This window comes from Lathamus discolor, chromosome 3 (genome assembly GCF_037157495.1).
Source record: "Lathamus discolor isolate bLatDis1 chromosome 3, bLatDis1.hap1, whole genome shotgun sequence".
In the NCBI taxonomy this organism is placed as follows: Eukaryota; Metazoa; Chordata; class Aves; order Psittaciformes; family Psittacidae; genus Lathamus; species Lathamus discolor.
In genome coordinates, this window is record NC_088886.1 from 85,292,081 (window position 1) to 85,317,812 (window position 25,732).

Here is a 25,732-nt window from a genome sequence, read left to right on the forward strand (position 1 = left end):
TCATCTTAGTTGACCCTTTTGGAATAGACAAAAGATTGATTTGTGTCTTAAATTTTGGGCTGACTGCTAATTTAACTTTTTCATGACTTCTTCCTCCCTCCTCCTCCTCCCCCCTTCTCTGTTTCTTCCTGTGAGCAGATGGTAGAGGTGACTTTGGGTAAAAAAGAAACCCTTTCAGAATATGGATATTTATACTCCATATTTTGCATGCTTTGTAAATAAATGGTGCAAAAGCTGAGGGCATAATTTAAAAAAAAAAAAAGGCAAATATCCCAGTAGGAGCGTGACAGGAGTACTAATTAAATCAGATATTTTAGGCCTATAGATGGTGCTATTCCATAGCACTAGAAATGCATAGGGTGTTTGAAGGTCGTTTCACTGTGGGCCAAAATAGAAGCTGTTACGCAAATATGTTTTACTTTACAGCCATCTCGGTCATGCAAGATGTGAATGTGATCTTGATATATCAAGCCGTTTTTAAGTCTCCTAGAATTGTTAAATATTTGAACTGTTTTCTTTTACAAATACACCACCACGACAGCATAGTGATCTCCTTTGTATCTAATCAAAGTATTTGAAAAACAAAGCTACGCATTTTGAATTGAGTAGTGTAAAGCTTTCCTTAAATAAGAAGCAAGAGTTATTTTGAAGTTTCTGTGCATGGATACTCTGTTATATTCAGAAGATAGAGATTGCTTCCACTATGTTAGCAGTAGTATTTTTTTCTGAATGTTTTAAGAAAATTATTAATGGTTTCAGTCATATCACTGAAAGTAACACCTAGAAAGTTGTATGAACAGCTTTCTGTAACAGCTTACCATTTAGCGAAAGGTCTCGTTTCAGTAGAGCGCTATAGAAATGTAAGCATTATGAATTTATTTTAAAATGGTGGAATTCCTTTGTAGGTTCAGTAAAATAGTTTGAGTGGGAGTGAGTGCTGGGAGCTAGTAGCCATGCCTCTTAATCTTCCTGTCTTTCTGCACCATTTTCTTAATACTGCAGTGCATGTATTAAAATGTTCTAATCTCTTTTTGAGTTGATTTGAAATTAGGAAATGTTTTTTTCCTTCTATGTGAGAATTCATAATTATAGTGTAAGCTGTAAGAAGTTCCTTTTTTAGTCTGATTATTTGTTAGTCTGCAGTTGGATGTATGCCATTGTAAGAGAAATAGAACTTTGTTTTGTATTATTTTAATGTTTATTTTTTTTTGTGTCTGTAGGAATGGTTTGCAGTTTATGTTGAGCTTAATCAGCAGATAGCAGCTCTTCTAAATGCAGGAGATGAGGAAGACCTTGTGGAATTAAAAGCATTGCAGCAACAGCTGAGTGATGTGTGTTACCGGCAGGCCAGTCAGCTGGAATTCAGGCAGAATCTATTACAAGCAGCACTTGAGTTCCACAGTGTTGCCCAGGATGTAAGTTTTAATTTTTAACATTTCTCAGGCTGGCCTGTCAATACATTCTAGCCTTAGTATTATCAATATTGAATGCATAGGAAAAAATTCAGGGGAGTGGGAGAAAACATAATTTCACTTGGAAAATGCTGAAAGTAATTTACTGTAATTGAAACTGAGATATATTTCCCCTTTGGTTAGGAGGGAAGTGCTTTGTAATAAGTCTTACATTCCAACAATGTTTGAAATAAAATGGTTTCTAATTTAAAAGTTGCTTTTTAATTTTCCTTTTTTTAAATAGAGTATACCACAATGTGGTACACTTTTTATGGTTTCCTTTTAAAATGGCATTTATTCCTTTCCTATACTTGTAAAAAAAAAAAAAAAAAAAAAAATCTAGGCTTTCCCCCTCATCTAGGTATGTATGCTTTTGGAATTTTATAGGCAGATGGGTTGTTTAGCCTTCATCTTGACTTTCATTTCCTATATATGCAGAGAGAAACATCTAAAAGGACAGACTTCCATATATTTAGAAGATTGCAGACCAAGTCATCTGAAGCTCAAACTTCTTTTAAATATCCACATTTATTTTGTTTTTCATTTTAGCTGTCTCAGCAGTTGGATGGCTTACTAGGAATGTTGTGTGTAGATGTAGCACCAGCAGATGGAGCATCAATTCAACAAACTTTAAAACTATTGGAAGAGAAATTGAAAAGTGTTGGTAAGCCAAATATTTCTGCATTTCAGATACACACATTCCAATGAATGCATTACAGGAAAAAACAACAGTAATCCCACCACCACCTTAAAAAAGGAACAGCAGGAAAAATATCTCACTCTTCCACCTTCTAGCTAAGTAATGATCCACCTAGCTACCTTTAGTTTGCTTATGCTATCTACTGCATAGAAATTCTATGTGGGAAAATTATCCGGAAATGTTTTCCTTTAGCTTTTTTTTATATGTAATATATGTTATACCACCATTATCATCTGTGGTCAGACTTTTTTCCCCCACTAGTCACTCTTAGTATTTTGGGAATATAGTGCTTAGATGATCTTTTTCTCTCCACAGTTGACCTTTTGATTGTTATTCATTCAGGTTTAGAATGCTTGTACTGAGTGTTTTGCAGTAGCTTTGAATGTATATGTTTAATGGGTAGCACATTTAAGGTGGTTAAACTGTCAAGCATTTAAAATAGAATATTTCAATTGGAAGGGACCTACAATGATCATCTAGTCCAGTATGTTGTAGGAGAAAGAGCTTTGAAGGAAAATAATTGATATATGGTAGAAGTAGTTATGATTGCAGTGTAACAGTTTGATGCATAAACTAGGTACTCCTTTCAGAAAAGAGATGGTAGAACTGCCAAATAGCAGCAGATTCTAAGGTTTGGTGCATTTCAGTATAGAAAAATGTATCAGCCATATCGGATGTATGGTAAAGCAGTGACTTCTGCCAGCCACAGAAGAACATTTAGGCTACAGCTGCTTAGCAGTGATAAATATTTTGGGTACTGTGCAACTGTGTGGATGAAATACATTAATTAGCTAGTTAATTTGCTGAAAATACTATCAGCTTTTATTCCTTATCTGCTAGGTCATAAAATAGCAAAGCGTTTGCTCTTTCTTAATATAGTCAAATGCACACTCAAATGTAAAAGTTGGAAAGGGTGCTGAAAGACAGGTAGTAGTGTCCTTTTCAGTTTCTAGTTTTCCATCTCAGGTTCTGTTGTATTTCATCTCTCTGGGGGAAAAACCCTCCAAATTTATAAAAGTGACCATTGACTTCTGTTCTTTTTTTCTACATTTTTCTTTAGACTTAGGCTTGCAAGGCTTGCGTGAGAAAGGTCAAAGTCTTCTTGATCAGATATCTAATCAGGCATCCTGGGCCTATGGAAAAGATGTGACCATTGAAAACAAAGAAAATGTGGACCATATCCAGGGAGTGATGGAAGATATGCAGCTTAGAAAACAAAGGTAATAACAGTTCTACTAATAATTTTTTTGTGTGCTGAAAGGTCACATATTTTATATAACTTTTTTTTTTCCTTCTTAAAGATGCAGTAGTACTGGATTAGCTATAGTACTACCTTTTTTCCCCACTCAGTGTGGCAGAGTTAGATGATGTTGCTTACCATTACTTCTGGAACCCCTAAGACAATAAAGTGTTCTCCATAGCAAGTGCATGAACTTTGAGGGCAATGCCTGAACAGAAAGGTACCTAAAGAGAACACAAGGTCTAATGAGCATCAAGTTGTTCTTTTTAGGATTTAGTTCTATAAGAAACCATGTTTTTGGTAATGCTTAGAGGAGGTATTGGTTTAAGTATGTCCTCTGAATCCTGTTTACTTGAGCAGCACTTGTGTTTAGAGTGCCAACTGTGAAGAGCTATAGAGGAACATGTGTCACTGTGCAGTAAAAGAACAGTTGGAATTCAGTGCTGAGAGAAGAAATGCGCATGGGAGAAGGGAAACTTTATATACATAGTAATGGACTCTGAACCATCTGTTAACTCTCAGATAAACATTGGAAAATTTCTGCAAAAATTGCTTTAATGTTCAGTTATTGTGAGAAGCCAGTACAACGCTAAGGAGTATTAGGAAATAAATAGAAAACTAAAAGGAAAATGTTATTGTCACTGTATAGATTTGTAGTCTGTTCTAAGTGTTAACACGATTCTAGTCCCTATTCTGAGAAGGGGTGTAGAATTGTGAGAGTCAATTAGAGGATCAAAAAGTCAATAAAATGTTCAGCAAAGGTATGAAGTAGCTTCCAGATGATGAATGATTAAACAAGATTCTTTAGCCTGGACAAGAGGCAAAAAAGTACCGTCTTCTGGTAGCATTTAATAGTAATTTTTGTGACACTTTTTTCAATTTCTGTTGAATGTTTTTCATTATTTATGCACGTGTAGTATAATGTTTATTACTAGGGGCATTTTGCTGATTTAGTTATGCTTCTGGAACCCATACTTTGTTTTCCTGAAATTTTAGAGCAACAGTTTTCCTTTCTGTAAGGATCGCAGCACTATGGGACATGTAGCAGAATGTAGCATGCTCTTTGGAAGTGCTTATATTTGCAACTAGCTTGAAAAAAACAGATCTGTGGGTACTGTTTGTTGCGTTCACTTATAGTGCTAACTGGTTTTGACAATACTAATTTCTTTGCACTGGATGGGATCTGGAATCTTGCTGTCTAGTTAGCAGGCTCTGAAATTGGAGTGGAAGGGTCATTCTGCTAAATGCATTAGCTTAACTCTCACTGTGAAAAGAACTTTCAATACTACTTTTAATTCTAACTAGAAAAAGAACTGGAAAATGTCCTTAATGTAGGACAAGAGGATTAGAACTAGGTTTTACAGGATTTGGATTTTGAAATGCCTCCTGACATGTTATAGCAAAGGGCATCATCATATAAAGGTTCAATTATTGCAATCTTAAGTTAGCTTAAAAGAAAAATGGAAAGATATATTAACATTTTAAAAAGTCCTAATTTTATTCACCAAGAAACATTGCAGACAGCTCACAGTACAGTTCAGAATCATGCCAGGTTTAAGTAAGCTTTCACCTAGGCTTCGGTAGGGTAGAGTCCATTTTAGCCATGTAAGCATCTGTGTGGCAAATCGTGCAAGTGCAACAAGGTAAGGAATCTCAAGTGTTGCTGTAAGGCCTTGTAGCTACTGTTGATACTGCTATCTATAGCTCAACCTTTTCCGGAGTCTTCAAGATCATGATTTCTGTGGGTTGTAGTGATCAGTTCTATTTATTGCATGTTCTTATTATGTGAGGCATTATATATTTCGGCCAAGATAAGCAGTACCAAAAAATGCTTTGATCACCTTTTCATGAACACTTTCATACTGCTTACTGAAACCATTGTCAAACTTTGTGTATCGTGTCTGCTATATATGTGTTGGTGAGTCTGTGAGTCTTTTTGTGCTACTATTTTAGGTGTGAAGATATGGTGGATGTGCGGCGACTGAAGATGCTTCAGATGGTACAGTTATTTAAATGTGAAGAAGATGCTGCTCAGGTGTGGAAATGTCTACAAAATTGCATCATCCTGGTTTTTCACTGGTTAAATTTATGGAGGCTGGTAGTCGTACAGTTTTATTTTTGTCACTTTCAAATATAGTCATATTTAGTTTGAGATCTCTTAACTTTTTCTGTATCAAAAGTATATGCTAGTACTGAAGTGACTTCAGCCTTCTGGATTTTTTTTTTTTTTTTTATTTTCTAGTTTTTACTCTTCTAACTTCTTTTTTTCAGGCAGTAGAATGGTTAAGTGAACTGTTGGATGCTCTGCTGAAGACACATATCCGACTGGGAGATGATGCTCAAGAAACAAAAGTTTTACTGGAGAAACATCGAAAATTTGTTGATGTTGCACAGGTGAAATGAGTTATTTTTTTAGCTATATGGTTTTGTACAGTTTCAGAAGACTCCTAAATAGAATTGGTACTGGTATGAACAATCATGGAACAGGTATTATTAGTCTTAATGGTTTGCCTCAGTGACTGAATGAACTAATTGATTGCTGGAATTGGTGATGAGCCTAGTGAGATTTTGAAGTTCCACCAACAATAGCAATGCTGCAGTTTACTACCTTAGTTTAGTTCTCACAGGCAGTGCAAACCACAAAACATTGAGTTCACATTTTCTTAAAAGGCATATATTTCAAATAGTCTTTTGAAGGACTGTAATAAAATACTGAAATAGAGATAAGCCACTTAGTTTCAGCCTATTTTGTGCTGTACTTCATGAAACAGAGCTTGTCTTTGTAATGATTTTCTGGATGTTTGAGTGTTGGGGTAAGATGGTCCTGCTCATACAAGGAGTTCTGGCAGTAGTAGCTAGTGGGTGAACAGAACTGACAGGTTTAATTATTGACTAGCTGGCAGCTGATGAATGCTGCTGTACAGCACTGAAGCAATAGGGCATGTTTACACACCTGTTTGAAAATTTTGATTATGCAGACAGATGCCAGGTACCTATGAAAGAATGTCACCTAAGAATAAAAAGTGTACAAGTTGGGCCTTTTTCAGGTGGTTTTGCAGATGCGTACTTCATTTACGAAAGTCTAATGGCAGATGTTGAGAATCCCATGTAGATGCAAGCAGCTATTCAGGATTTTCAGGAAGCTGGGTTTTTTTCCCAGTATGAATGCTAGGCAACAGGATTTTTCATTATTAGTTTTTTTTCCTTAAGAGCAAATACGCTGCTTGGTCATTACTAATTTATTCATACATCAGCCTTGTTTTCTAGTAGACCAGATAAGTTCAATATAGGTCCACTTTGTGGACCTGTATTTTGGAGCTTTCATAAGCTTGTCTGCTGTTGGTTTAAGTTGTTAATTAGCTGCTAAGTTAAATGCAGAGGTTTTATATATACTTTCTTTCGCATCCCCTCCAACTTCTAGAGTACTTATGATTATGGGAGACAGTTACTGCAGGCAACTGTGGTCCTGTGCCAGTCCCTACGATGCACTTCAAGGTCCTCGGGGGACACGCTTCCAAGACTAAACAGAGTGTGGAAGCAGTTTACAGTAACTTCTGAGGAGAGAGTACACCGGCTGGAAACAGCTGTTGCATTTCATTCAAGTGCTGAAAAGGTGAGTGTCATTTTTTTTTTTAAGAAAAATTTCTTATCAGAATGTAAGCAAACATACAGTAACAAATATGAAGTTGTCAATGCATATTTCCCCTTTTCTAAATACTAAAAAAAAATGCAGAAAGAAGAATTTAAGCATTGTTTTTTTCAAAATTTTAATTTCAGTACTTAATGTAATTATTGCTTGCATACCTACATTGGTGTGAGCATTTATTTGTGTGTGTTAGACTAATTCTTAAAGGCAAGGAGCACTTTTTGATTTGTGTTTTTGTGCAAGGTATAATACAAAGCTATAGGGTCATTTAAGATGTTTTGGAGAGTTAAAAGTATTGCCTTTATGTATATGTGAATATGTGTAAATGAATGCAACCAGTTCAGTTTCCGTGCATGCTGTGTTACTGCATCTGATATTTTGAACTTGAAGGGTTTTGAGCATGCTTTCTTCAAACATACCTCTGCCTTGGTATGGTTTTCAAACTCCTGTAACCAAATATCTCACCCCTGTCCCCAGTTGGATGATGCTAGAAGCCACAGAGGAGGATGAATATTCGGGAACAGTTCTGAGAAATAGTTGCTATTCAGTAGCAGCTTGCTGAAGGGGGAAAATGTTAGTTTTTTAATGCATGAATTCAGGACAGTATCCATTACTGCTGATCATGAGAATAGGGGCTTTTCATCCAGGAACCATTCTTTTTGTGAAGTGATAAATTTTAGAAAAGCAATTTAGTGTATGTATCTCTAATATTGACAACAAAAATTTATATAACTGCAAAAAAATGCCAATCTTGCGCATTTAAAATAAATTCATTCTGAGCATGGATACAGAGCTGATTCATATGCTCCTTGCTTTCAGTAGAAATAGATCATCTATGCTGCCAGAGGTGCCTAAAAAGGTTTTGCTTGATACCAAACTAGAATTTGGTGGTTTATAAACTCCTGAAAGAGTTTATTATCTCAGTCCATATTGTGAGCATTCGTTCACTGTTGCAGTAGTTAATTGCTGTGGTTTTAGGCAATCGTAAGTTTTAAACAAGGAAATGGATGGCTGAAGTAGTAATGCTCTTACTCGAAAACATTATTGTCCTAGCACTATTGTGTCATATTGATGAGTCTGTGAGGAAAATACATTCTTAATATTTTTGCTGCTTTGGAAAAAAGTAAGATGTGTTGGTGGGAGAAGTGGAAGAAAATGCAGAAATAAGTAGTGGTATTGGGTCTCTCTCCATCCTGTCTGGAAACACTAGTGTTCAGACTTTTTTTAATCCTACCTGTTCTCTGCCAGATGTGGATTTTAGTTTCGAGATAGCTTGTAAGGGACCCTTGGTATCCATGTTTCTTCCATTTTATATGACTTTCTTGTATGTTTCATGATGCAGGTTATTATTTTTATGCAGTTTGTATTTTTTGCTGGAATATTGTCTAGCAAGACTTGTTTTTTTCATTTTTCTTCCCTTAGGAGTAATGTAAAATGCTCCACTACAAAGCAGTGGTAGCCCCGGACTATTTTCTCAATATAGCTTAATCAATATTTTCCTTTCTTGAATTGTATGGCTATTTCAGTTGATCTCATATAGATGTGGCAGTGTAGATGCTTAAAGAGCACTGACACTGCCAGTTAATGGCCCTGAAAAAAAAAAACCCTACATGCTGCTATCCCTTGTGTATTCTACTCTGTATTTCCTTTTTTTTTTTTTTTTTTTTCTCTTTTTAATAGATTCTGCAAGAATGTCCAGAGCAGCCTGAAGCTTTTAATGATACGGAGCAATTTGATGAAATTGAAGAAGTTGGGAAATCACTATTGGACAGACTAACAGTGCCTGTAGTTTATCCTGATGGGTATGCAGAACGTTTTTTCCAACACCTTTTAAATATACTTTTGGTTAAGCTTCATAATAGCCTTGTATGCAGAAGAATCGTGAATGCTTATTGCTGAAATTAAAAAGGCAGCATGCTAATAATCATTAAAAATTATTTCCTGCCTCTTCACGGAAAGCAGGCAGGTCCAATTCCAGATTTTCCAAAGGCCACATGCTCACTGTTTTAAAGTAGTGAGTTTTTCACATTCAATAATTATTAGATTTATGTAGTCCTTACACCAACAAAGTGTGTGAAAGCAACAAAAGAATGACCAGTCCTAATCTCTTCTCCATGAAAAAAGATCAGTTTAGAGTCATGGTATTTTGACTAATTTATTTGCAGTTCTATCCAACTGAAGTTATAAGCCAATACGTTAAAAATAAATTTACATTTGATTCATTCAGCAAATGAAACAGTACTTCCTTCGTTAACTATTGATACTAATTTAAAATCAGTGGCTGTCTTGAGTTAAAAAAGCAAATTGAATTTGGAATCTCAGCATAATAAAACTCAGTTCTCTATGTTCAGTAAAGTACACTTGTACACTGCAGTGCTGAGCGTATAGTTAATTTCTTCTACCTCATTATAACCAAACCTTGGAACTAGGCTCTCCATGTGTAGGATCCCGCACCATAATGAATGAGATTTGAAAACAATATTTTGAATTAGGGGCTGAAACATTGAGATAATATCAGGCAACAGCATTTATTGACTTCAGATAATCAATCTGAAAAATATAGTTACAGAAAGCAGGTCATGAAAATAAATTTTCTGTCATCTTATTTCCAAAATCTCATGTTCCCTATGCAGCATAGTTTCCTTCACTAAGGAGTGCTACCCATGAGAGATGGACACAGGCCTGAACAAGTAGTAAGGACTTTATAGCAGTGAGGGGGGAAAAAAAAACAAACAAAAAAAACCCACACACACAAAAACCCCAAACCAACCAACCCACAGAAAAGTCAAAACAAAACAAAAAGCCACTGATCAAGAAGTCTTGTGGGTTTTGAAGTATTTTGGTTTAATTTTTGCATAGCAGATTTTAGTGACCTGGTAAAACTAGCAACTGTTGTTTATAAAACAGATGTAATTTGCAGATAGACTGTTAAGGTAAAAACAAACATTAAAACCTGGGAAAGCTCCCCATAAAACATTGTTTGGCACACTTTAAAGTTTGAGTCCTAACATAATTCTCCTATAGCTATAGGTATGTCTATACCTGTATTTTTGGTTGACTGAATCCTGAACATTGTTTCTGATCCCTCTGGCATAACAGCGGAATTCTGCGTGTCCCCCTTCTCAATAGATCTTAACTGTCTGAAATCCTAGGATCGCCTGCTCATCATCCCTAGGCATTCTATTTTTGAAGCATTAAACAATTTACAAAGGGTTCACTCATTAGTAGATATAGTTTAAGAAACACACAAAATGTCACAAAATGCTTGGAGGTATCATCTTCACCCTCTTCACCACTTTGGACTTTTGTCAGTATCTTCTTGGAAGACCAGGTCACTGTTCCCTGTCCTCCTCATGGCTTCTGCTCTGCATCAGGAAAGATATCTACCCATGCTGTGATCCCAAGTGCAGCTGTACAGTCTGTTGTGTTTGGAGCTCTCTAATCAAACTAGTCTACTCCTGCGTGAAATAACTTTTATGTCCGCTAAGGCCTGTCCCCCACCAACTCTGTCTTAAGTCTTTTGTCCTACCTCCATTTCTTGTTCTTCTAAAACATGTATTCTGTTCCAATTCTCATTTTGCTGACAGCTTAATTTGTGGTTTCCCTGGCATTTCAGCTGTTCTTTTTTTGTATTTGAATGGGAGAAGTCGACTTACACAGCCATGTGTTCTTTTCAGTCTGAGAAATAGGTAACGTAATTTGACAGCATGTGGCTGACTTCACACATAGAGTCCTTCAATAATGCAGCAATTGTATAGCCTCAGAATACATCTATAGAGAGATTTTCTTGATTGTCATAGTACTTAAAACTTACAGACTGACCTGGGGGGGTAGCCAGAGAAGGGAGGTAAAAAAAAAAATAGTATCTAGTTGCACTTACAGAACAGCACCCTGCTGGCAGAATCATAGAACGGTTTGGGTCCAGCCCCTCTGCCACTGTCAGGGACACCTTCCAGTAGACCAGGACGCTCAAAGCCCCATCCAACTTGGCCTGCAGATTTCTAGGGATGGGGCATCCACAACTTCTCTGGGCAGCCTGTTCCAGAGCCTCACTGCTCTCAACCTTCTGTTGAGGGAATTTTTTGGGTTTAAAAAAAAATTAATTATTACAAATTAAAAAAAAAAAAAAGAAATTACAAATGCTAGTACTTTAGCATTTGTAATAAGTTTATCAAGATCTGCTGTTAAGTCTCATTACTGAGTCTTCCAGAGCCTTTTAAAGGTGGCTTTTAAATTTCAAGATAAAAAAGTGCCCCTTATCTGCTTTGTGTTTTCTAGTTCTATTAATGTCTATATTTATTTCATAGAATCATAGAATAGTTAGGGTTGGAAAGGACCTCAAGATCATCTAGTTCCAACCCCCCTGCCATGGGCAGGGACACCTCACACTAAACCATACTTTCTTGCTTCTCACCGATAACTTTTGGGTTTGGGCTTTTTATTTTGATTTCTTTTTTTTTTTTTTTTTTTTTTCCAGGTCTGAACAGTACTTCGGGAGCCCAAGTGATATGGCTTCTGCAGCAGAACACATAAGAGAGAAGATGAAGCTAGTTAGCCTGAAAAAGCAGCAGCTGACACAACCAGAAGCCACTACCCCAGAGAGCTAATACTGACCCTTGTCTATAAATTCATAATAGGACTTCAGTTTGTAATCCAGCATGTTGTTTGCATATTACAGAATTTGGCATAATATATTAAAATGCATTTCACAGCTGTTATAAGTATCATCTATTTTTCAAAGTAAATGTTCTCAGCATCTTAACACTGTACATCTATCAAGCCATAATTATTTAACATGCTATGAAACCATAGATTCCAAGTATCTTATGAAAAGGAACTGTAAACTTTGCACTGAAATTTGCTGTAAAGCTTTACCTGACCTGTCAGCTGCTTCTCAGTTAAACAGCTGATGCAAGCTTTGAATGGTGCTAATGAAAGTGTTAGGAGTTCCATATTATGAAATTGTAGTTCTTTGCTTCCCTCTATGCCCAGGTGATGTAGTAATTTTAGACTGTAGGTAAGTTCCTGCAGTATAGACAGTGGTGACCCTATAATTTTAATTTGAAATACTTTTTTTAAAGAAAATATCATTTTTATTGTGCCAGTATGCAACCTGCCCATCAAATCTTTGATATATTAAATCCATTAAACAGATGTTTTCTTATTTGTATTGATAATGTATTAAAAGCTGTTTGTGCTTAATAAAAATCATCTTTTTAAAATCTAATGATAATTTGTTCTGGTCTGTATTCCCAAATGTCATGTGTTATATTTTGCCATAAATGGCAGTAAAAATCGTCACTCCTCCAGTATATTTCCAAAGTGTTATCAAATACTCTTTAACACACTGTACCTATAAGGGGAACTGCTCTTTATTATTAATAGGAGAAAGAGTCAGGTTTGGGTTGGGTTGATTTTTCTGACTTTCTTACAGCAGTTGTACTTATGATATTATGTGTGTAAGTCAGTGTTATATTCATAATAGTTCTCATGTAAGATGGGTATGCATCTCTTGTGCTTTATTTCTAAGTCTTGTTACCCTTTGAATAGAAAATCTTGGATAATGTAAATATCCCTGGTGTAGTACCTTTTGAAGTAAAAGATTTTAATCTACTGAAAAATTAAGACAAAGTTCATGAACTTGAAACAGAGATTAGTAATAAAATTAAATTTATTAAGAGAAGGGCATTTGATTGAAACAAAATCAGATGTGTGTGTAACTGGATTAACTTCTTACTCTTCAGGATTTAATCTGGATAAATTCAGTATTGTAATTACTGGAAGATGATGGTGTGGTATCTGACCATTTTGTAATACTGTGTGTGAAACGACTGTAGGTCTAATTACCTGGTATAGTATTGTACTATATTTTGCTCACAGTAAAGATAATTCTTTCTTCCTGCAGGCATTGTTAGTGCTCTTCAGGTTTTCTTGATGGAGCTGTAATTCAGACATATTTACTTACTTGTCACAGTTTTTACGCATTTTCTCTAGAGGAAAATGTTGTGTCAAATAGAGCAATTTCTGTAAAAAATAATTCAAAATTGATGGCTTATCTGTAACTTCAGTGATGAAGGAATTTTTCCTCTCAGGGTATTTTGGCAGAGGAAATCCAATTATTTTTTGATTCATATGATGCAGTGGTGTAATATTACACTAATACTAGTTTAAAACCAACTGCAGTTTCACAGACCTTATTTCTAAAGAGAGTTAGAATATAACCTCCTAAAACTTAGTTGTTAGATTCCATTTGAGAAGACTGCTGCTAGTATGGCTAATATTTGGATGAGAGAAATTTATTTAGAAAGAACCCGAACATAAAAATCTACAAATGTTTAATAGAAAATGCAACTTAAAGTAAATTGAGATTGTAGTCATTAATAAACACTGTCTCCAGATCTGCAGCATCTGTAAATTGAATCTCTACTCACAGTGAATAATGGTTTGCAGTATAAAATCCCACTGAAGTACTAGTTTGCAGTAAGCATATGCTATAAACACTAAGATTATTTGCAGGTGTTTATCAATTATTTATTTTTTTTTTTTAAGTTCTTACTCTGTTTAGGGGCTCAACAGCATATGCAAAACCAGAGCAGTATCAGCAGCTCCTGACCCATTCATGTGGCAGCTGCATGTACAACTTGGAGCTGATGACTTTTCACCCTACTAACCCTGACATTAATTTTGGCTCAGTGTGCGAAGTCCAGTCTTGAGGCTGTTCTTATCTTGTCCGGCATTCCTAGAGGCGAGAGGATTCTGACTCTCGCCCTATTGTCTCTATTCGAGTCTCCGATATGACCCCTTGGGCTATGCCAGCTTTCCCGCTCTCTTTGTTTTGTTCCACTTCCTCTCTAGGATTCCTTGCCTTTAGAGAAAGGAAGTGGCTGGTAAGGTGCTATTAACCAGCACTTTGGCCATTTTCTGCATATCGGGAATGAAGGCAAGTAGTTTTCTAGGTCATGTTGCATGAGTCTGCCAGGTTTTTCTGAATCCTTATGAATTCCGAGACTTCTGATCTTACTGAGAGAATGGAATAAACACCATCTGTTAAGAATACTGTCGGATATGACTAATTGAGATAGAATTTTTTGCACTGTTTTAGTCAATCTGTCATCTGTGGTTGAACCTTTAGAAACGTAAAACCCTTAATAGCATACAAAGTCAATGAGATATATAGACATATGCTAAAAGGCAAAACTGCTCCAATCATCTGTTGATACTTCAGCTACTGTGTTACTGTGCAGGTACTACTGAAAGCAGTAATGATGGCTTCAGCTGTGGCTCTTGCTCTGCCCTTTTGGTGATCAGCTCAGTAGCTGTCATCCATTTTTAGTAGGGCTATCAGTTGGTAGACTGGTAGTCATATAAAATATTTATACCTATAACTCTTTTAATTGTGAAAGGTGACAGGCATTTGTACAATTTTCCTTAATCTTTGATTGTGTTTACTCCTTCATTTTGTATTGTGATTAGTAGGGATAATGGAGTTCAGTTTATACTTATTTTTGGAAAAAATAGTTTTGACTTACGGAGACTTGTGTGACTCACTTAGCATTCAAATAGTTACTCTGGTGGTACAGCAGTAGGTAGGGAAGTCTTGTGTGTGCAGTGGGATTATATAGCACTTACACCATCATGCTAGCCTAAGGACATCAGTGCCAGCTGACAGATAAGGCAAAGATTTTTCCATCCCAGTAAAAGACAAGTGTCAGTAAGTTATGATCACAAGGGGAGCTTGTCATAGGCTTTCAACAGTAACGATGTATGTTATATTAATCTCCAGCTTCCTGAATTCTTTCTACAGGATAATTTTAATCTGTATAAGGAGATGATTAGGAAGGAGGAAGAAAGGAAGCTTTGGAGCTATAGATGAAGTTCTGTAATGTCACGTTGTGTAAACTCGAGCTAAAATGCTGAGAAACAGGGATGAAAGCAAAGATTTGCTGATTCTTAACTTCTGAAGTCTGTCACTCATATCTCTATAGACTCTTGCAATAGTAAAAAGGGAGTCAGCACTGTGAGAAATGCTTAGATATGTTAGGCTTATGTTCTAGTTTAAAGAAAATAATCAGAAGGTTAGTCTAATCATACAGGATATCAATCCATGCATATGTAATAGCTGGAAAAGTGGCTCGATGTGAGCTGCAGGTCTAAAAACTGAGTATCTGTAATTTACATACCATCATTCTAACAAGGTAATTAATTTGTGATCTCTATGTACAGATATCTGTTGTCTTTTTCAAGTTTGTGGGAAAGTGATATACTCTGAAAAAAGGTACAAATAGTCAAGTAGTTATATTATTTCTGGTTCCAACTTGCACAGTAATTTTGAATCTCAGTCGACTGAGTCTTTTCTGCAGTGTGTCACGTCCACATTTTCCTAATATGCAACACTGATTCCTAGAGGCCATCCCACTTTTGTTTCCTCCACTTAAATAGTCCCATCATTATAGTACTGATACCTGTCAAGACCACATCTTAAAAACTGACTAATTGCATGCCTTTTGCAAGGATATCAAGTCAAGGAGGTTTTAAAGACATTTTTCATCTGATGCTTAGTGAAGGTAGTTTTGCTGTGGAGATTTACTGTAAGGGAAATACAAGACTGACTAGCCACACAAAAGTGAGTTTGGTTTTCTGCTTCTAATGGGTCCCTTTGTACGAGTCTTGCAAACACATGGTAGTTTCGGACAATTTTTCTGTGACTTCAAGATTAATTTGGAACCTGAAGATAAATAATTAAAGAAACATGTGAGAACTCCTCTGATTCTGTCAGATTGGAAGACAATATATATCAAAGATACTCATCAACTAGATGTGCTTCTCTGACTGTAAAATTTTAGTTATGCTAATACAAGAATGTGTAAAGACAGGATACTAAAAAGTAATTAGTATGTGTAAAACATTAATGATACACTTAACCTCAAAACAGCAATGAAAATTAAAGCAACAGCTTTCTCTTCCTATCAAATTAGACTTTAGTTGACATTGGTCTTTGCAGCAAAGGTTATGGGAATATAGTACAGAGACAAGAGAGGCGTTGAGTTAGGACACAAATTCCTCTTTTGTATGGAGGGGAGATAAAAGCCCGCTTTCTTCAAATTTCAAACTTGCTAAGGAAATATGTTGGAAAAGATTAAAAAGCAAAGTGAAAAATCCTGATTTAACTTCAGTTGAAAAAGTTCTGCTAATTTTCCAGTTACTGGTGATAGGTACAGTTTACAAGCTGGAGAGCAAAGAGCTAGAGTAACATTTCAAACTTTTGAAGGACAAAGAAAAGCAAGGGAAAATTTAATCACTCTAAAGTTTATCATTTTGGAATACATTGAGGTTGTTAAGAGAAAACAAGTGGTTGTGCTATCAATTGTGCAGATAATTTAGTAATGAACAGAAATGGCAAAATACAATTTTTATTGCAGACAAACTACAGGCATTTAAACAATGCTGTTTTGTTGGCAGTTTAATGACAGCATTGGAATGTCAAATATGTTGGGACTACCTAATGCTGCAGGAAAAACTACCTTTTTGTGCACAGGTAACTAGCACACAAAGTAGCTTAAAAGCTAAACATGATTAAAAGTTGTTAAGCATGGGTTTTTTTTTTATGGTTTTGCAATTTTAAAATGTGTTTTACGTATTAGGAAGTCTTTTAGCTGTTCCACAAACAGCTAGCCATTGATTACTGTCAGACACCACTGATGAAAGCTCTGCAAGAAACCTCTAATGCACTTTCGATTTGTACATAAAGGGAAGGAATACTATATGCTATGTAAAGTATGCTATTGATATATTAAGCTCACATATCTGTGCTTAAAATGTTTGAGCAGACCCAATGTAATTAACCCTAGTTTCTAATACTCGGTATGTAACAGTCTGTCTTCGGGAAGGGTGATTTAGCCACAGCTGATGTGTTAAACTTCTGTAGCGCACTATGCCATTGACCACATGTGACCAAAACTGCCTCTGTGACTGCTTCCCATAGGCAGCTAAAACATGATTTCCACTTATGACCATATAAATACGTTAACTCTTCTGAGGATCCTGACATTACATATCTCAAATCTTGTTCTGTCTATTGTGTTACAATACTGTTGCTCTCAGAAGGCAACACTTACATTAAGCAGATTAGAAATTGATGAAAAGGGGATCATGTTAGCTGTGGGCCATAGTACATGCTCAGTAAGATGCTTGGACAATTCCCTGTAGATATGTATTGAATGTAGAATAGGGCTGTGACAGCTCAAGGTAGAGAAGATTCTCAGACTTCTGTCAAGTCCTGAGAATCACTGGCTCCATCTGAATGGCTATATATGCTCCCCACACTGTATGCTTATAGCTTGGGCGTTAAACTTCATTGAGCCCTTTGGTAGATCTTCCATAAAACATTAATTCTAATCATCTGTAAATTACAGAAATAAAATGGAGAGTGAAGCTTAGCTGTAGGAACTACCTCTCAGAACAGCTGATGGAAAACCTTTTGCTAGAGGTACCAAGAATAAAGCATTAGCAAATACCTGTCAAACCCCCTGTTTTATATTTGTTACCACTCTCCATTTTGGCAGGAGCAGGTAACGTGCTAATTTCAGTAGTGTAATTGTCAGACATGGTTCACTGTTATGCTTGGTTTGCAGTATGGATTGCCATCTCAATTTGGGCATTTCTGCTTCCCATGTTCATTTCCTCAGCAGAAGTTTTCAGGTGCTGGGTAAGTGACAGCACATTCCCACTCACTGCTGACTTTCCAGGCATGCCTGGATTGCGCATGATCCCCATGCCTCACAGGATCAGACGTTACAGAGTTACAGTGGGCTGGAGAGCTCCAGTACGACTTTTCAAGTACTATGCCAGGATACTCTTTTTTCATCTAAATCTTGGCCAAGTGGTAAGTGTCTTTTAACATTCCATTCTCCTTTTAAGGTTTTTAAACTGTAGAAAAGAGAGTAGCTTTCATGATGTCTTAACCATTTCCACAGGAAGGTATACAGCATGGCTGTTGCTTGATATTTAATATGATTGTGTGATGTGAGTCTGACTTTCAGAGGCTTGGGAACAAGCCATATTCTAAACTGGTACTAAGTGCAGACTGTTCTCTTCCTGAACCCTTGTATGCAGCTCTGCATGCCTCTATTGGATGATAGATAACTGCAAGCTAGTCTCAGCAGGGTGAAGATTGTACAGTGTATTCAACACATTTGACTGCTACTCCACATATCTGTGGTGATGATGTGATTGTGAAGCCCCACTGCCTGCTTTCTGTCACACACTGTCTCTCGGAATGTGGCCTTCCTCCTCTCTAAGACAAATATATCTAAAGAAACACAGTAATGTGGTTAGCTGTAGCCAAGATTTTTATTAATGCTTTGCTTGAAACAGAATCAAAAGGCTGCAGTGAGCTGCATCCTTAATGAGCCTTGTAAGGTTTTTATATCCACCCATTGTATATGGCCAATTTGTTAGGTAGCTGCCATTTCCAGGCATCATTTCATGGTGCATTACTTCTGCAGAACCAGTCATTCATGAAGAAGCCAGGGCATTTGCTTTTGCAGGTGACAGAAATGTGAACTAATCAAGTTCTTTTTGCCATTCGCTGTTACTTGTTTACCACTTCTCTAGGTATTGCTTTATCTTCTCCACCTCATCATAGTTATTTCCACATGTCTACCACTAAAATCTTTTTCCCCATGAACAATTTTGCCAAAGACTTTGCAAGTGATCCAACAGATGTTTTAAAGAGTTCCTCCACTGTTTACAAAGAAGGACTTATTTTCAGGATTGAATGATTGCTACTGCCAGTTTGTGTGTATTAGGAAGGGATGACAGCTAAGAATTCACTTCTTCACAGGGTTGCTGTAGGGAAAATTCATTAATATTTAGGAGTCGGTAAGATGTTATAGTTGTGGAAATCACACACATACACAAAGGATATAAAAAGCACAGCTCAAATAATTACAATCTTAGAACACTGCAATGATGGGCCTTTTTCCTATTTATGATAGTGAGACCTGAAGAGCAGTAGTAAGCAAAAAGTAAGGAAGGAAAACCAAGGAAGCGTAATAAAAACATCTTGTGAATTGTAAGAGGTTAATTTAAAATGAAAATATTTATAAAAATCATGCAGTGTCAGTAGGTGGGCTGTAAGGAAGTTTGGAAAGATCAAGCTAGTCTTTGAAATCAGTTAATCAAAATACCCTGAAAACAGAAGAAATGTTAACACAGTGAGAAAAAGTAACTTGAATAAAGGGGGTTAAATGCAGAATATTTACTAAATGTCAGATCAAGTGGGGAAAGAAAAAAAAATCAAAACTACGCAGCCCATGAAGTACTCTTGCATGCTATTTTTATGCCTAGAACACTGAAAGCAAGGTTTCAAAATATAGTTACTGCAAATCTTGCTGCATTGGCAAGAGAAGATTTAAGGTACATCAACTATCTCTGCCTTCTGAAAATACTTCCCTGTAATGAAAAGATGACAGAGGACTCAAAAGTTTCTGTTAATTTAGGTCAGGTTCTGGGATTCCTCTTTGAAATGTGGCCTTTAATCTTTCAGCTCTCTCCTGGAACTGCTTATGTTGGATTCAAGCTCTGGGAGTTAAAAAAATCAAGGCAGTGAAATATTTTATTTTGTTAAAGTTTCTTTTGATTTATTTAAAGAAATAGAAAGCCCATGGTAACTGTATGACTGCAAAAAAAAAAAAAAATCTAATCTTGCGATTTAGGGAGATTAAGATTTTTTTAAAAATTTGATCAGTACTGTAAAACATATTGCATGACTTAAAAAAATGCAAAAATAGACAAATGAGAAATGTTAAGGATTTGCAAATACATTAGCATTAGTATCATTGTAAGTTTACTTAATATACATCCCTTTTACCTCAGGCCCTGACAAGATGCCTTAAGAGTAGCACCGTGATTAATGGTCACTTGCAGGTTGGGGAATCTGAACGTACTGGCACGTACTAACTGCACAGCTGGTGATGCCATAATGTCTTCTGTAAACCTTCTGTAAAAATGTCCATGTATTTTTAAAGTGACCAGTCAAAACCTTAATTTGAAAGTTATTTTACATTATGTGAATTTTACCTTGTCACTCTAGCAATATTATTGTTGCTAGTGAGGACACAGCACATAAAGCTCAGGCAAATTGTGACGACTGTGTCCTGCAGGACTCTGCCTCAAGCATTGTAATATTGAAATTGCATTAAGGTTAAAAACAAAACAAGAATTTCTGTGCAATTTGAAAAATGCAAGAAATTTACAGTTTACTTGCTTTGATATTTCCTTTCCCCTTCCTTCTCCAATGCCATTACACATAGAGTGTTCTCAGTACAGCTTTGCATCTGACTGCAAATTTCATCTTTAGTGCTTGCCTGCCTTTTGCCTCTGCACTGTGAGGAAGATCACAAGGAGATTATACCAAAAATTCTCGTGTCTGCCATATTAAGCTTCCACTTTGTATCCTTTTTCAAGCAAAAATTGTGATTATTGTCTTTAGCAAAGCTATTTTGAAGTGTGAAATTTAAGGTAATTAAACAATAGAGTTCCTTAAGCAAAGCAGCTGACTGCAGAGTGCACTAGAGGACTGATTCTTCAGAAGAAACTAGTGTGAGAGATTGGAAAAAGTGGTCTAAAATAAATCCTTCCACCACTCAGAGGAAAAAACTTCTCTCATGGCAATAGGATCCTGGACATGTTACTGGGTAGTCTGTGATAGATAAAGCTCTTGAAAAAGATATGTTTGAGCAACTAGTTTATTTGCATGACCAGCCCTGATGTTGATGGTGTACAGTAACTGCGTATGCATAAAAGGGTCACGGATAGAGCCTATTGATTGATGGCACGGCTTTGTGAGCAAAGATTTGGGAAGGGCTTACATACCTCACAGATCTAACACTGACTGCAAGGTTACAGACGGTCCATTAATGATTTGTTTTACAGCAGTACTGCAGTTTTGTTGTGAGCTCCTGACTGTGTTCATTCACTGCATATTAGTTAGGCTCACAGAGCACTGTTTTATCACATACAATTTAGTCTTAAGAATAAAACTAATCTGGAAGCTCAGATCCAAATGCAATTTAAATTGATCCAACACTAATTGCAACATTAGATTCTCGACCAATGTGTGTGCCACCTTCCCACAATCTCTTTTAGCTTATACATAACACAGGCATGTCAGTGGCAAGTTCTTGAACAATACAGAGCTCTTTCAATACCCTGATATCTCTTACCTCAGGGGGCCAAGGGCCATGTGTGCCTTTGCACTTGCTATTGCTTGTCAGTCCCTAATTCATTCCTGCAACTTTCAGCTTGTCATTCACCAAGACTTCTCCTTGTTCAGAATTTTGTCCAGTCTTTTGTCTTCCATCTCTGTTTGAATTCCTTCTGTTTCATCATCTTTTTCTAAATTTTCTCCCATTTTACACTCTTTTGCCATGGTGAGGGCTACATGCTCTGCCTCCTGCTAAATTCGGGAGAAACCAGAAGTTAGAGCACTCAGGCCCAGAAGAAGGGACAAATCACCTGTTCCTTGTAACTGTAAAACAGCTGGAGTTTTTGCTATAGATGGCAAACAATGGTTCTGAAGCATGTAAAATAATCGTAACTGCTCTTCAATTTGTGTTGAAAGAGTATGTGGGAGGGGGAGAGAAGATGTTCTTTAATTATAGGCAATACTTTCTAAATTTATGTGGAGCTTGAATTCTGAAGTGTTACACACTGCCGTTTAGAGTGTGAAGAGTCACTTAAGCTGGGAACAGTGAGGGAGTATCCTCATATCCTGTAGTCACACCCTTGCTACATTGGATGTCAGCAATAAGCACACATCTGTTTAACAACCCAGTTCCAGACAAATCAGTAAAGGCAGGGGGGAAAATTTTCAATGCTTCCTGCTCCTTAACCTCTTCTAAGTATGTCACACAATTCAGTACTTAAGATGGAAGGGATAAGCAGGATCTGGTATGTGCTCACTCTTTGAAGTACTATGATTTGGAAAAGGGAAGTGTGTGACCAGAGCATATAAATGCTCATATAAATGCTCAGCAGTTTGAACCTTCGAGTAGCAGAGTTATACAAGGTGGAGGTATCTTTTTAAAACAAAATAAAACAAAGCACTGCTATTTATAGGTCTGCTGATAAATGACTTTGTAAAATGGCTTCTAAAGCCTTGTGGTTCTTTTAACACTTACAATTCAGCTCCCCTGCTGAATTTTTACTTCTGGGTAAATCCTCCTCAATATCAGATATCTAAAGTCTTGTGCTATTAGAAGTGTGGCTGTTTAGCATACCCCTGTTCTTGTTCTAAATTTAGCTTTCTGAAATTTGTGTCCATTTAAATGAACTCTTCCAAACAATAGCAACAATATGGCTTTAATGTTTTGGTGTGGTTAGTGTGATTATATCTATTTAATTAGTCTCCTGTTAAATAAATGACTCATCTTTTTGCATCATTCATTCTGATCTTTCTGCATCATTGCTGGCTTATTACTTCTGACAAGATTGAACAGAGATGTTTCACTCTTAAAAGATGGTCCTAAGAACCCAGTTACACTGTTGCATTTGTCTGTTTGAACAGTCTGTGTGTTTTTTAAGTGATGTTTTTATTTTGCAAGTTTAATACAGACATCTGTACTCACGTATAAACGTTGAAAAACAGTTGAAAAGAAACAGTCATTCAATACAGCTAAATTGTAAACGTAAGTTAAACACAGAAATTAGTGATGTGGGGCAAACCTGTCGTTCATTGCACTTATGCTATCAGTGGGACAGTTAGCAGCTGCCTTGAGTTTTAGTTGTAGGTTACAATCTGCATCTTAGCCTTGCTTCTTTACAGGAACAAAAGCATAGCCTGTCTCCCATCTATATTTGGTGCAGGGTGCGTACTCCGCTGTGCTAACACACCACATCAGGAAGGAATTTCAAATGCTCCCAAGGAATTTACTAACAAAAGTCCTGCTGGCTTTCCTTACATGCATGGGTGATGGAACATACTAATCTTGTGTAATAAGCTGTCCTCTTTCTGCTGCTGAAGCCTGAACAACGGACTAATGAACTATCTAATGTCTCTTTATTCTCCTAACAGAGCTGAATGCACCGGGACACTGTTTTCTCTGTTGACAAGCTTGCAAGTGGGCTGATGAATGTCCATGCCACCTGTGAGCTGTTAAAACTGCTCCACTTCTGTGTTCATCAGAGTACAGCTCCATAGGCCGTGCAGCGTTTGCTTTGGATCACAGCCAGTGAGGCAGAAATGTTGAGCTTCCCTGGGGGTGCTGATGGGGTAAGTCTGCTCTCCAGCTGATTCTGAGAAAACTGAAGTAGGGCTCGTCTCCCTGCCACTTCTTCAGTTGACATGCTGGTCTCTTCACCTGGCATGTGGGAGAGAATGAGATAGGACCACTGTGGGCTTCACACTTGTGTATTGTTTTCTGTTTTATTTAATCTACTTACCATTAGACAGTTAAAACTTTCATTGTTTATATTTCACCATATTTACACTTGAATAGTCACCAAGTAGTTTTTTACTTTCAGTCTTTCCTATAGCTGTCCCTTGAAGGAAAAGCATAAATCTAAATTGCATTTTTTTATTAGCTGTGATACCAAAATAAAACCAAATTTGCAAAGGAAAATGATACTAAGTAATTAATGTGTTTGGATTTGGAGACATCTGTTCAGATGCGTTGGCTTAGAGGTACATCTGTTAATCAGTCAGAGCTGCCAATGGCTTTAGAATTATTGCTGGGGCCTGTGCTCTTCTCTCGCTCTCTTTTTCTTCCTTTCCCTACGGCGCTTTTTGTCCTCTTCCCCCTGTTTATTGTTGTATGAAACACCTTCATGCTTACTTGTGAGTATATAATCTAAAGAAATGAATTTTTTTTGCACAGTGTTGTGTTTATCAAGGGAAGGAAGTTTTTTCTGTATGCACTGATGTTTTAATACATTCTCAAACAAGAAATTTGTTTTGCTTGGGTGGAGAGCCCAGTACCTCAGTTTTTTATGGTGCCCACCTTAAGTGCTAAGATAAGAAGAAAGCAGATCAGATGGGTAGCCTACCACCATGCTAGGTTTATTACTTCTGTATATTTGAAAACAATCACTGTGATTGTACACTCTTCAGGAATTGAAGTAGCGTGATGCCAAGTGAATATGTAATGTAAGCAGTCCCTATGTGTCAGCATTCCTATTTATCCTGTATATAAGGGATGTAAAGAAGGGGAAGACAGTTTTTCAAGTAGCAGATGCTAGAAATAATGGTCCTTGCTTATATAACATTTAGAAGCTGGAGTTCTAAATTTAAAGGCTATATGAGCTTTCTTAAAATGAGAGTGGAGGCTGAAGTGGTATAACACATGGTTGGAAGCCCTAGTTAAATTTGGTGGATCTCTTCTATAATTTAATAAATAGTAGGGATTTAGGTACTATTTTGACAAGTGCTAGGTACAAATAGCATGTATACTTTGTGGAAATCCTCTAGGATCCAAAAAAGAGGGATAAAGAGAAGAGAGTGTTTTGGAATGAAAGAGTGGGACATGAAAAATTAATAACCAGTGGGCTGAATGGTATCAGCTGTCACTGCTTCCCAGGTCTGTTTACTGTATGGGGGTTTTTAAATGCTGTTGTCCTTGGAAGCAAACAAATAGTGATTTAGTTCTTTGCAACCGTTCGCCAGTTTCTTGATCTCTGATACACTGTTGATTTTACAGTTAGCAGTGCTGGTTTTTTCTTTCACAAAGACATATTCAATGTGGCATGGATGAACCAGGGTACGTTTGCTTTTTGGTCTTTGCTTAGTGTGACAATGCTTTTTTGGGTGGCTTTTTATCTTCACGTTATTTTCTTAGGGTGGTATAAAGTGTCTTCAGGACTTGCTGCTGAGCAAGACTAGAACTGTTTTTGTTAGGGCGACGCATGGGAAGAATGGAAAGATACAAGCCATGTTTCATTATACTTGTATGGTTTTAAATCAAATCTGGGAACTATGACACAATAATTCAGGCAATAGAGACTTTTTTTCTGGAGCCACGCAGGGTGTCTTTTACACCTTGGGCATGCTTTCACAGCTGTTTCCTAGCGCTTTACTGGGACTTCTGTACCTTTCCTTTCCATGGTGGCAAAGACAGCACAACGCCCTTTTTTCGGGCCATCAGGGTTCCAGGCTATTTTAGGGCTGCCTTCTCATAAGCTCATGGACTCTAAGCTGACAGGGAAACAGCTTCAGCCTGTGCTTCAGCTGTTACCTACCTGAAGTTAATCTCATTTACCCTGGCTACCTTTTTCCCTCCCTCTTTCTGGTAATAATTACCTTGCTCTTGGGAGCAGGGAGAGTTCCCACCTCTAGCTACACCTGCCCTGTCTGTAACTTTGGCAGCAGAAGCTCCTCACTGTTGAGAGCAAGGCCTGGCCAGTCTGCCCTTCAGCCCTGGGTGGCCCAGGGGTTGTTGGAGGACAGGCTTCCCTCCACTGCAGCCTGTGTTCGCACCTCACAGCCCTGCTGGGGGCACTGGAGTAGCTTCCACTGGTCCCTGCTCTGCCCCTGGGTGCTGGGAGGTGAGTCTGTGCCTGGGCTTGTTCTGTCTCTCCAGCCCTGAGTAAAAAGGTAATGTCTGCAAGTGCCTCAGCTTCCTTCTGTTTTCTGGCAGCTTTCACTGTGTGGTTCTCTGAAAGAAGCACTGCTGATTGTTAAGAAAGAGCTGGTACCATTC

The 25,732-nt window shown here is 37.2% G+C and overlaps 2 protein-coding genes across 14 annotated transcripts in view; both read left to right on the plus strand.

Moving 5' to 3' along the window:
• The window catches only part of SESTD1 (SEC14 and spectrin domain containing 1), a 57,358-nt gene extending 45,094 nt beyond the window's left edge, over positions 1 to 12,264 (plus strand). For all 4 annotated transcript variants that reach the window (XM_065670225.1, XM_065670222.1, XM_065670224.1 and 1 more), the window contains 8 exons: positions 1,221 to 1,415; positions 2,001 to 2,115; positions 3,212 to 3,371; positions 5,345 to 5,426; positions 5,663 to 5,785; positions 6,813 to 7,004; positions 8,718 to 8,839; positions 11,515 to 12,264. In XM_065670225.1, the coding sequence (XP_065526297.1) occupies positions 1,221 to 1,415; positions 2,001 to 2,115; positions 3,212 to 3,371; positions 5,345 to 5,426; positions 5,663 to 5,785; positions 6,813 to 7,004; positions 8,718 to 8,839; positions 11,515 to 11,644 (1,119 nt within the window). In that variant the 3' untranslated portion in view covers positions 11,645 to 12,264. The remainder of the gene's footprint in view (positions 1 to 1,220; positions 1,416 to 2,000; positions 2,116 to 3,211; positions 3,372 to 5,344; positions 5,427 to 5,662; positions 5,786 to 6,812; positions 7,005 to 8,717; positions 8,840 to 11,514) is intronic.
• A 5,607-nt stretch (positions 12,265 to 17,871) lies between these two features.
• CCDC141 (coiled-coil domain containing 141) overlaps positions 17,872 to 25,732 on the plus strand; it is a 94,834-nt gene continuing 86,973 nt past the window's right edge. For 5 of the 10 annotated variants that reach the window (XM_065670231.1, XM_065670234.1, XM_065670233.1 and 2 more), the window contains exons 1-2: positions 17,872 to 17,919; positions 23,113 to 23,310. The gene's annotated coding sequence lies outside the window, so the exon portion shown is untranslated. Of the gene's footprint in view, positions 17,920 to 23,112; positions 23,311 to 25,732 lie in introns of those variants that run through there. The other 5 variants (XM_065670226.1, XM_065670230.1, XM_065670232.1 and 2 more) reach the window with 1 other exon arrangement.